At 41.7% G+C, this 13,023-nt stretch overlaps 1 protein-coding gene across 2 annotated transcripts in view; it reads right to left on the reverse strand.

Moving 5' to 3' along the window:
* The window catches only part of LOC146620006 (A-type potassium channel modulatory protein KCNIP2), a 122,992-nt gene extending 110,919 nt beyond the window's left edge, over nucleotides 1-12,073 (reverse strand). For both annotated transcript variants that reach the window (XM_085369935.1, XM_085369936.1), the window contains exon 1: nucleotides 12,001-12,073. In XM_085369935.1, the coding sequence (XP_085226061.1) occupies nucleotides 12,001-12,073 (73 nt within the window). The remainder of the gene's footprint in view (nucleotides 1-12,000) is intronic.
* Between the last annotated feature and the right edge of the window lie 950 nt (nucleotides 12,074-13,023).

Raw genomic sequence — 13,023 nt, forward strand, 5'->3', positions numbered from 1 at the left:
GGGAAGATCCAAGAATGATTGGAAAAAGTATTGCCCATATGCATATGTATTTTCTTTTATAAGTTACAGGCAGTGAACTTATTTTACAGACTTAGAGTGAACACACTACAGTAAACAGGATGACTGGCACATTAAAGGCTTGTAAGAACTATCCACTGAATATAAAGTTACAGCTTTAATCACCCCAAACTGTGCTTATCCTCCTAAGTGCGAGTCAGGACAGCCCCACCATCAGTAATGTCTCCTTTGATGCCAAAATCCAGCAGAGCGTCTTTTTGCCGTCAAAATCAGGCCCATATTTTAGCGCATGAATTCATTTGGGCCTCATTAATAATCGTTAGCCTTCTTAATGACTTTTTGAGTTTGCAGCAAGTGTGTTCTCTACTTCTCCTTCAGTCACCCCGTTTTGGAAGCATCTTTTGGCTTGAAAGAAAAAATTAACTAGAGCGAGCAAATAAAGCATCCTTCAGACAGGCACTTCTCTACAACTCTCTACAAATATGATTTTTATTATGGCTTTTATTTAAACATGCAATATTAGATGCAAATGATTGTTATCATTAAGCAGTTCATTTCCTGCATTCAAGAGTTTTTGTTTGTTTTTAATGCAGCAGTTTGCGCCTTTCCCTCCATTAATTTAAGGTGGAAATGTTTCATATCAGAGGAAAAACAAGGAAAAGAAAACATCATGCAACACCTGACAGTTTTAAAATATATTTGAGTATCACTCTAAACAATTAAATAATCATACCACTATTAAACCCCTGCTTAGCCAGATCACATATGTACATTTTCTTTTCCTTTTTCACTTTTGTCCAGACTCGAAATAATTAAAATAATTTTACCAGACAGTCTAATACAGTAGGTTACATCTGTGCCTTTATGAAGAATGGAAACCTGATAAATCAGTTCATTCGGTACATCAAATACTGAGCAAGCATTTTCAGCCAGCTCTTATATTCTCCACTTTATTTCAAGTCTTACTTTCACTGAAATGATCCTTTTATGCATTTTCTTCTCAGAGTGCACCTTAAGCTTTTTCAAATGGTCTAAAATTCATTAGTTAATTTAAAGGTCAGTAAATGTATCATATGAACATTAATATAGGTATTTAGACACTTTACTGTAACTTTCAGCAAGCTGACTATAGAGATCATGGCAGATGAATGTTTATAACTACTGAAAAATAATAAAGCAGCTTTCTAGGTGTTATACCGTATACAGCAGAATTCTTCTGGCAGGCTGTCAGAAGTGTAAACGCTAGTGTGACATCCCAATGTCAACTTAATAAGTTAAAACTTTTGATCATCATATCACAGCAAAAAGATGCCACTGTGAGGGATGGAGGGGCATGACTTTGACATCATAATATCTGCTTGTTCCAGCCATGTAGCTTCATCTTCTGCACTGCAATGTTCACTGCACGAAGAAAAGGGCTCAACAGGAGTTCAGAATCAGAATGAGAGAAACTTTATTAATCCCACAGGGAAATTGTGCATGGAAGAATCAAGAGGAGCCAACTGATCGATGCTGAGGTATTTTTTGTATAAATAGTTCCTGTTGGTGACAACAAAGGTTTTACTCAAAGAAAGAAGAAATGCTTTGTAACATGTTTACCATTTCAACCTGCAGGCTTTTACAGATATCACACTGTTTTGGTCGGCACTTGCTAATGGACTGCTTGGGATGCTTGAACTAAGCTGGTGATAAGGACATTAACAAAGTATCTATTAGAGTGATCTGAAAGAGCTTTGGATGGAGCTGAAAGGCAGAAGGATGCTTGATGTTTATTTCCCCCGATTTTGCAGGATGAAGGCTCCTGGGACACAGAGTGTGGGTGGCTGCCTGAACACCAACACACAAGAATATATTTACAATTAGGAAATGTATAAACATTCTCATTTGAATTCCTGCAGACAGGAGACTGGAGGCTTAAAGGTATCTGCTGCTTTGCAGGATAGTTTTTAGAATGGAACACTGATCATTTTTAGCTGGTGTGAGAGTTTGGGAATAACACTTCTTGTGCAGGGGGAGACTGTGTAGGAGAAAGAACTGCAGATGGAGCAGGCTAGAGTTTTATGATGAGCCAAACGTCTGCTAATTAGGGACAGGTCAGTCTCTGATTGGATTTTTCTATACATGACACAGAAGGATTTATGGGATTCATAAGTCAGAGAGTGGAGCCAAATAGGTGTAAGCTCATCTCTGCATTCCAGATAAACTTCACATAAGGTGTCTCTAAAGGCACCAAAGGTAACACTGAATTCTGCCAGAAGGTAGTTTTTAATATTTGGGGCTCTGTCTTTTATAACTTTCAGAATAATATCTACAGTCCATAAATCTTTTGATACCAGCTTTACAATTGCATAGCCGTATCTTCACCAGATTGAAAAATGCGCACAAAAAATTGGGGATAAGTATTAGTGTAATTATTATAATTTTTGAATGAGAAAGTCAGGCGTGGCATAGAAGTATTTGACGGTTGTGGAGGACATGTATGAGGATAACGAGACAGTGGTGAGGAATGCGGTAAGAGTGACAGATTGGTTCAACGTGAGGGTAGTATTACATCCGGGATCGGCTCTGAGCCCCTTCTTGTTGGCAATGGTGATGGACTGATTAACAGATGAGGCCGGGCAGGATTCTCCGTGGACTATGACGTTCACAGACGACATTGTGATCGGTAGAGAGAGTGGAGGTGGAAGAGAGGCGTGAAGTGGAGATATGCTGTGGATATAAGAGGAATGAAAGCGAGAGAGAATGCATGTGTGTGAATGAGAGGGAGACAGGTGTAACAGTGAAGATGCAAGGTGTGGATATAGTGAAGGTAGATGATTGAGAGGTGAGCAGTGAAGGAGAGAGCCCGGGCAGGTTGAAGTGGGTGGAGACAAGTGTCAAGGGTGATTTGTGACAGAAGGATAGCAGCAAGAGTGACAGGGAAGCTTTACAAGATGGTATGAGACCTGCTATGATGCATGTCTGCACTGACAAAAAGACAGAAGGCAGAGCTGAAGATGCTAATATTTCTGTTGCGAGTGACAAGGACGGGCAGAATTAGAAATGAGTACATCAGAGGCGCAGCTCAGGTTGAGCAGTTTGGAGACAAATTTAGAGAGGCGAGGCAGAGATGGTTTAAAGGTTTGCTGGTAGATGTGCAGAGGAGGTACTGTATGTTGGACAAAGAAGATAGAGGGTTGAGGTTCTGATTTCCTCTTTCTTCATGAGATAATGTTGCTTGTTTTTGTCGTACCTCTTTCTTGCAGCTTTTGGGTAGGATGCTATCTGAATCACCAAGGTTCTGCTTAAACTCATTGATGTCAGCTTTGGTGTATTGCTCTTCCAAAAAGCTTCTGGTCTTATAATAGGTGGGAGCTGGAGGTTTGCCCATCTGTTTAATTCTTAGAGCAACCCTTGGGGGACTGAGGCTCAGTTTCAGGAGTGATGGCAAGTTCTTCCCTGACAATTGAAACTTTTTCACCCCAACACTAACCCGAAATAGAAAAATGAAAGTTATAGAAATCAACAAAGGAAGCTGGTAATGTCACACTAACCAAAAAGCCAAAAAAAAGATCTGAAGGACCAGAAAACTAAATCAAGAAATGACCTGAGAAACCAAGAAAGCTGAAAAGGACAGGAATGCACACCAATAACAGCGCTGATATGTCAAGAGATGAGTGATGGGAAATTTGCAGTTCTTACAGACTGCCGTATTTGGAAGGCGTTTAGCTTAACTATTTGACTCGCAGGCAATTTTTCTTATATTGTAAAAAGGTAGAATTTGATAAAAGTCAGGAAGCTTTTTAGGAAAGAAACTTTTCTCACCTGTTTCTCTACCTTTCTTTAATATTTGAAATCATCATCACTCTTTGTCCTTCTCTCAGTCCTTTCTCCTGTTTACAGCATGAGGTTCAGGTCCAGCTTTTCTAATGTCAGGGACTGTTGCCCTGCTCCAGTCGGTAATGATCCCGTTGCTGTCACAACTGTCACTCCAGCAATCAATCAAACCTGCCTGTGTGTGAGTTTGCGTGCCTCTGTCTATGTGTGTGTTGATTAGTATACTCCATTAACTCTTATGAAATTCTGGCACCAGGCCACGGTGCCTGGGGAAAAGCACTTATGGAACGTCAGGTTGCTATGTGAGTAATCGGTTTACCAGTGCCAGAGGGAGATAGCAAGGGGAAAATAGGATTTTCAAGCCCCACAGTCAACAAGCAAATACCCGGAGCAAACAGTGTGCAATGGAGATGATTAAAGAAAATGGATTTTCAAGTATACAAATATGTTGTTAGTCCGCTTAAGTCTCCACCTTTGCAGGTTACATGTGCCTAGCTTTGTGTGTCTACCTGATAGTATAGGCCGGTTCAAGACACAGACATGGTTCTGTGAACATGAACATGAAAATCTCAGCTCAGCATTTTGCCCTTTCCTAACAACCTCCTCTCACACATGGCATACTTCCTGGAATGCTTTAGATTTGCATACTGTGACATGTGCGAGGAAACAAAATCTAAAGCATTCCAGGAAGTATGCAGTCTCACTGAGATTTTTGGCTGACTTCAGCATCTCTCCTGGGATGAGATAAAGACCAAGCTGTCAAATAGTGTCCCCTCTGACAACCTGGCCCCAGGCTGACAGAGAAGATATGATGATGGTGGCCATTTTGGGGCCAGAGCAAGGGCAGCTTAGGTCTGGCAGGGAGCTAATGATGCTAGTTTAATGATTTCTGCTGTCAGATGACAACACCTTGCAATGTAACAAGCAGATACAAATTGGATTCTCGTCTCCTATAGCATTTCATCCACCTGCATCATTTATTCTTAATTTGTTTGTCCTGCCAGCACCGAATGTAAATTTCTGTTTTGATACAAGAATGAGTCATTTTCTTCTGGGATTTCAGGATCATTGAGTGTGTTTGCATTTGGTTTTTAATCCACCACGTGTAGTGTAGATTTTGCTGGTTTACAGTCTTTTTGTAGTTTATAACTTTACCATTAAATCTCAGAGATTGAATTAAAACCCCAAAAGACAAAAACAATATGTTTTTATTTAGAGTTTTCAGTAAATCTGTAAGAATTTTATTCAATATCTCAAGTCCATGAGTAACTCTCCTTCTGGTTTAGAACAGCAAAGCATGGAGCTTCTCATTGCTACCGAGCAAAGCAGCAGACAAGATGCTCCATTAAACTTGGCTTGATTGGGCTATCAGTTAGAGACTGTGTGCACCGAGAGACATTGAGTTTATTCTCACTGCTAGGCTAACTGACAGATATTGACCAGCTTTTTCCCACTGTGGTTCCTTCATTTCCCACTATGTGTTGCTCTGCTTGAATGTGTGTGTGTGTGTGTGTGTGTGTGTGTGTGTGTGTGTGTGTGTGTGTGTGTGTGTGTGTTATTGACTACAGCCTGTCCAAAGTTCTGTCAAAACTAACTGATTGATTGTAAGACCAGCAGAATTATTCTCCCACACTACTATCCCTCAGGCCAAATAAATTAGTGTGTGTGTGTGTGTGTGTGTGTGTGTGTGTGTGTGTGTGTGTGTGTGTGTGTGTGTGTGTGTGCGCGCGTGCGCGTGTGTGTGCGCGTGTGTGTGTGTGTGTTTCATCTTTGTGGTGTGTGAGCATATGACCATTTGCTTTGACAAGCTTCCCCTAATCACCTCCACCGCTCTTCTTATCGCTCTGATTGTGCTGTCAATCACACCAACGTTGTTTCTCAAAAACTTCAGTAGGATATTTATCAGTAAAAGCTAAATTAGTTTTACTTAATTTTTCCTTGTTTGAGCCATCTCTGCTTTTCACTGACTGAAAACACACGCGCACCAGATCGGCAGATAATAATACGCATTCTCTTCTTTAAAATTCAATTTTGCACACATGCACCGTTTGAATTAGCCACCGGATTACTCTGAAGTTAAAAAAGGACATGGGGGAAGGCAGTGGCACACACCCACTCACTTCTCCAGACATCCTTTCCCCTGAAAGACTCGGTCACGGTTAACCTTCAGACATCCTCTACACAAATGTCTACAGCCTCACACACGCACAATATTCTCCTATCTTCCATCTGAGATGCGCAGGATCTAACTCCTAACATATACAATAGAGCCCAAGGGCATAAGTAAAGGGTAGCAGTTCTAATCTAGATTATAATATACAGAATTGCATTGTTTGCTTATTCTGTACCTATACCGATGAGTAAGTTCCTGTCTAATAGAGAATGGCTGAGCTAATGGACAGAAAATAATTTTAATGCAGATCAGATGTCATGAGTGACACGACAGTGAGGCATGAGGGCGACACACAGTGAGTGACACAGGGTTCTGTCACACTCAGAGACACTTTCTGTCAGTCAATCTCTCCCTTGTTGATAAATATCCCTGACAAGGTAGCAGCATTGGACTGATTTGAAGGGGGGGAAACAACCCTCTGACTTCATACGCTGGATTAAATGTCTCTTTTCATGTTTTTTCCTCATTGTCCGTTAATTCCTTCATCCTTAGCCTGAGACGCGCATTGACCATTCCCATGCAAACGCTGCTCCTTCATTCAACCTTCCCATCTCCTGTTGCTTTGTTCTCCATCCTCTGAAGTCTTTTCCTCTCCTTTTCCCCCTGTAGGTATTTATAAATGAATGTGTTTACAGAGCAGAGGAGAAGGGGTTGGGGCGTGGAGGGGGAGGTGAACAGGGCTTATTTTAATTAACAATCGCCTGGCCCTCCGTAGATTTGGTCAAAGATTAAAACTCGTTAGGATTGATTCTTGCCTCCAGCCTTATTAAGCTATGGCCCCGCTGTGGCTTGACATAGTTGGAGAGGAGGGAAAGCAGGATCAGGGCTAGGGAAGGAGTTTGGTTTGACGATGGATAGTTGTAAAGCTGACAGACACGGGAAAGGCGAGCAACAGAAACTAAAAGATCATTTTAGAACGGATTATTTAGAAATAAAAATCATAAATTAGGATGATAACATTTCCATTGCAATACTCAAACGTCTAATTTACTTTTCATTAAAAAGCACAAATTTGAATGTCAAAAAGAACTCATGTCTCAGGTGGGCATTTTTCATATTACTAGACAAAAGCGATTGTTAGGAAATGTGCATTAGCAGGATTTGATTGGCAGAATAAGCTTTTATAATAGGGCAACCAACGCCTACAGAGTGCCGAAGAGCACTGCTTGAATTTGCCTGGCAAATGCATTACTGTCTGAAAACGAATTCATCATCTTGCACTTTGCTTCTGTCCTTCCCTTGCCACTTTCCTTCCTTCCCAGCTTTCATTATCACATCCTTCTCTCCTTCCCTCAGCAATGTAACCAGTGTGACAGATAAGCCCTAAGTGAACCACTCTGAGCATTTCTTTATGTAAGCATACGGCCAACTCACGTTGGCAATTCTGGCAATTCCACGAGGAACCTGGGCTGAGGAACGAGGGTGAGATCCCAAAAAAAGACAACTAGTGTCACACATTTCCTGGCACATCAGATGACACATTAAATCAAGGCTTTTAATTAGTGCCACTGGCCATTACAGTTCTAGCTGCAGCAAAAGCCGCCATGCCTAGAAGGTGACTCTAGGCTAAACTCCCTTTGACAAGCTCAATTATGAAGGCAGTCTATCCCCTGAAATCAGTTTGGTCTGACAGTTGTAAATTATGATTTTCACCATGGGGGCTTTGGCTCCGTCAGGACTCTGAGTTATGTGTCATGAGGCTTCCAAACCATCTAATAACTTTGATGTCAAAACCTCTACCCTCTCTCACGGCTATCTTTCTTGATCCGAACAAAGTCCATCGTGACTTTAAGCCTGGCACGGCTCTCAGTGCTGTGCTATTAACATGACTTATTACAAACAGTGTGTGTGTGTGTGTGTGTGTGTGTGTGTGTGTGTGTGTGTGTGTGTGTGTGTGTGTGTGTGTGTGTGTGTGTGTTTGTAATAAATAATCTGTCCAAATTAAGTGTGCAATTTGTAAGACTGTGACTTTAAAAGGTTAAAGAATTAAACACTTCGAAATTGAACTATTATCAGCAGAATATTAGCAGATAATTTATGTAAAAACAAGATACACTAATCATGCGAAACATTATGATCACCTGACTAATATTGTGTCGGCCCAAAAGAACAAACAACTGCGATGCACTGTATATTCTAATACCTTTCTTTCAGAACCAGCATCAACCTTTTTCAGCAATTTGATGTACGTCTACATCTGTTGGATCAGACAACATGGGCCAGCCTTCGCCACCCACGCCACCGCCCCCTGTTGTACTTCACTGTTCCATCCTTGGACTACTTTGTTACATTCTGACCACTGTAAATGTTCATTTGCTCTCTAATATATCCCACCCACCAACAGGTGCCATGACGGAGAGGTAATTAGTGTTTATCTCTTCACCTGTCAGTGTTCATAATGTTACAGTATGACTGATTTGTGTATATGTGTACTCTGCTGCTCAGAAATCTACTGAAGAGAGTCAGTGTAGCGTCAAGTTAATCCCAGTCAGAAATGAGAATAAGAAGAAGCAGCGCAGCCTGCTTTGAGATCTTTTCTACAGTCAGTTATTCTGACCACTAGTCAGTCATGGTGAAAGACTGGCAGTATATGAATGGAAGGTAACAGTAAAGGCAGGCAACAAACACTGGGCAGCAGGCTGAGTGAGACAGAAGATCAGTTTGCTGCAGTTACTGTACGTTTTCTTTTAAACTCCAAGGGAGTGACCCCTTTCCTGGTAACTCCCTGCAACCACCTGAGACTGTGCCAGTTGTTTTGACGTCCATAAGCTATAAATTAATTAAAGAAAAAAGGATCCTAACCCTGCTGTCTGCTATTGACCTGTTCTACAGTAATATATTCTACATATTGCACCTTCAGTAAAAGGCTAAAAATTGCTCCTTGTGGCAAGCTAAGCTGGTGTATTTAAAATGAATAGTTCCCTTTTGTCCCTTTTGTAAGTGTGTGTACATTTTCCTTTATACGCGTGTGTCAGTAAACCTTCCATTTTGTGCTGACTGTTGAAAGGTGGGCTATCGGCTCAGATGCCTAACAATGGAAGATGATGTTTTTCTGACATGTCTATCACGTGTTTTACATCCTCTGAACACAAGCACATGCATACACAATATTTTCTATCTGTAGCTGTCATTCAGGAAAAACAAATTCCATCACTTCTTGAGCCCTTCATAAAGATTTTTAGACCTCCACATGCAATATTTGATCCCTTAAAAGTGTGAGTGGATGTGGCAGATGATCCAAGCATGAAGACAGAAGGCATGGAAGAGGATGAAGGAGGAGCAAAAACTAAACATTTTGCTAAAATTTTTTAATACATGACATTTACCAACCTTGTCTTCCACTTCAGCGCAATGACTCGCACACACTTACTCTATCATATCACTAGCTTTTTGATAGTATTCTGGATTTGGGAGAGAGCCAAGGGAAGCTTTATTAAGTTGAGATAATAGCAATGTGCATATGCGAAGACATTGTATGTCTGTGTGTGTCTGTAGTTGATATGATTCCTCTTGAGTGTGGATTGTGAGGTGGAAGAGGAGATTACTGCACCACGCTTCTATAATTACCTCTCATCTCTCAGCCAGTGCTCTTACACACAACGGGGAATGCCAGGCTACCGCACACTCCAACACATGCACACACGCAGTGGGGTGCACTTCTGTACAATGTTGCAGGCTGAGAGGGAGTTATTTCTAGAGGGCTACATTTCACTCAAATTGTGATTGGAGACCGCCCACACTGCCTTTAAGCAACACAGGTCAGCCTCGCTCCGAGCACGCAAACACACACAGAGACGCACACACACTCATCCCGCTGAATCCCGTTCACCAGCTACTGGTAAGTAAGAAGAATGACTCACCTGTAACCGTCCTTCCCACACACACACACACAAAACACCTAAGAACCCATTTTCACAAGTCATGCACACACATCACACTGTAGACTTTTTCTGCTTGGTCCCAATAATGAAGAAAAGTCTCCTATCATCTGTTCTGTCTCTGCTGCACAAACTCATGTGCACTTTGGGCCACTTTGTGGTCTTCTGCTTCAATAATATAGAGAAGAAAATGCCATAAACTAAAGATGTAATGAATACAGCATACAAGTTGCTTCACATTTTCTTGGCAGGAGCCTGCCTTAATCACCATGCAAACTATCAGGACTAAGTATGACTTAAAGTTGACAGCGACTTGCAAAGATGAATTAACCATGCTATTCACAGCTTTGAAAAAGCCGTTAATAACTATGCCAGAAGTAAATTGCTCCAGCACAGTGAATGACTTAGTACCGCTCTCTCGCCGCCTTTGCTCAACTATTAAAATAGCAATATGACTTCTTGTGGACAGTCAGACACAGGGGGGCAGTTCAGCAAGCTGAAGTGAAAAGAGAGAAGGGGATAAAATGATGTTTCTGATAGCTTAGATTAACATTACAGAGAGTTTTGTGTCCTGCTCTGTTACATTTCTAATCTAATCCTTATCTACATCAAACTCACATATGAAAATTCAAGGAAAAACAAGAAGAAGAACGAAATGCGGAACGAAAGAGGAGAAAAATAAGAAAGCTTATGGGTGTTTTTAAATTCAGCAGGAAAAAAAATAGTTGCTTTGAACTTTCAACAATGGGCAATAGAAAAAGTGTAGCTGCTGCTTCTTAGATCGCCCACGCATACTGTACATACCTGCACACAAAATATTCACAGCACGCACACTGTTGCAGACACTAACATCAGGGCCGCAGCAATCTTTTCCTAATTTAGGATGCATTAAAAATGTGACAAAGCATTGCTTAGCTGCTAATGCGTGGAAGAGTGCAAACGAGATTAAAGTGTCGCCTTCGAGCCTGAGGCATACAGCTGTCTGGACTGGACAGGGACAACTTCCCTTCGCAGGCCTGAGATGTGTTCAGGCATGAATGCGAGCAATTTATTTAGGCAGCTGGCACTTAATAAGCAAAACGGTGCACACATAAGCAGGGGGATGCTGTGAACACGCTGACTATAATGTGACAACTGACGGCAACAGAACATCTCGAGGGAGTGTTTAGCTCTCAATGGGCACACACACACAAAGCATAGGTATGCACAGGGATGCTCGCTTGACACTCGATAAATTGGTTCATTATATCGCTGTAACACTAATGTGTGCCGAGTCTCATCTGTGCTGACAAAGTGCTACGAAAGGTGCTGTCTCTAGCTCACACGCATACATGCACACACAACAGTTTCGTTTCACTGTAGCTGGCACTATTGGACCAAGTTTATATTGATATTAGCCGCACTTGATAAAATATCACTCTCCTATTTTATTTCATTTTTTCAAAAGGTCCAAACTTGAACACAATAAGAGCACCGAGACATGACAGGTTCCCGTCTAAAGTGATAAAACGTCAAAAAGAGAGAAATGTGTTGGAACTTCATAATCTGGCAACTGGCTCCGGTCAGCCAAGTGATATATACCCGCAGCGCTTTTAGCACCAGTGGACACAGTTAGAGTAAGGTGGTCCCCCCATCGCTGAGCCAAGCCAGCAAAATCACACAGTTGATCACACTTAACATTCTTGCAGAAACAGTCCATCACTCGCCTACAATACGCACCACATTACGCAACTACAGCAACATGCAACACTGATACATTTAATGCTTTTTTGTCTTTTCAATGCACTGTTTCAACTTGTCCATCCTCTAACTCTTTTAGCTGACAAGCAAAAAACAATAAAACTATTTTAAAGTACTGATAAAAACAGTGAAGCTCGTTGTCAAAGTATGAAAAATGTGATTTATGCCCCTCCATTAAAACGTTTCTTTCCCCCCCCAAAAGGCAAAAGACATAAATTAGCAATTTTTTGAAGCATTTTTTTTTTTTTGAACAGTCTGGTGAACGGCGGACAGGTTGTAACATTTCAAAAGCACCTGAAGTTCGTGTTTTTTCCACAAAATATTGACCTGAAGCAAATCATTCAGCAACCACCGGTGTTACAGAAGCTCACTCACCCGTTAGCTGGTCATAGGATCCGTCCAGTTCTCTGGAGTCCGACAAGCTTTGGTCACGGTTTTTCGCCTTCATATTCCCTGTGTGCGCCGGAATGTGGAACTGTGGGAAACAGCTGATAATGTGTTGGCGATTCTTGCGAAAATAATTGTGGTTTGTTTTTCGCCTTCACTGAGGATGGCTACAAGTATAATGACATTAACAAGTCATATTTGCTTCGTCATGAAGGAAAAGGAGAGAGCCACGCGTGTGCCGTTATGTCGCGTGTCTGTTTCTGTGTGCGCTCTCGGCATCCAGAAGCTGAGTGAACCAAGAGCGCTCCTGGTCGCTACTTTCGCTTGGGCTGGCACGCGCGCGCACACACTTGACTGTGAACATGCGCACACGCAAACAGAAAGAGAAAAGAAAATTCAGAAAGATAAGATTTGACGGGAGGTCTTAAAACATGTAAAAGGTGAATAAAGTGTGAATATGAAAATACGGTGAATCCAGTTTCCCCCGTCTCCCAGCATTAGAGCCCTTTTGGCTTCATTCATGCAGCATGTCAGTGAGTTGGTCCTCTGCCTGAGTCTTTACCATTAATATCACCATCACATCCTCTTCAAATGTTCTCCAGAGCCAGAGCCAGGTCGGATGTGTACAGAGACATCAGCAGGAGCAACAAGGAGTTCAGCGCTGCTGCCAGGCAGAGGTTCTGACTATATCTGATCTATAAATACTCACTGGCACTGGGAAGTCTTGTGTCTATGCTTTTTCTTCCTCACTTCTCTCCTTTTCAGTGTCTTTGCCTCATTTTGCCTCACTCCTGCTCACTTACCACAATATGACATTTGGTCACAATCTGTCAAGCAATCTGTCTTTGATGCCAGAGTTTTCTACATTATATCAGGGGTTGCATCAATGATGATCTGTATCCTTCTAACCATGCTCCATGCATGAACAGTTGCAGCATCATCCTGTGTCACCTACTCTGCATTTGAGGCGATTTAGATGTTTCTTCCACTTGCACAAAAGAGCGCTGTTAA

The sequence above is a fragment of the Diplotaxodon limnothrissa genome, linkage group LG13, assembly GCF_057381915.1.
Source record: "Diplotaxodon limnothrissa isolate DT_005_m linkage group LG13, D_limnothrissa_male_GT1.1, whole genome shotgun sequence".
Classification (NCBI taxonomy): Eukaryota; Metazoa; Chordata; class Actinopteri; order Cichliformes; family Cichlidae; genus Diplotaxodon; species Diplotaxodon limnothrissa.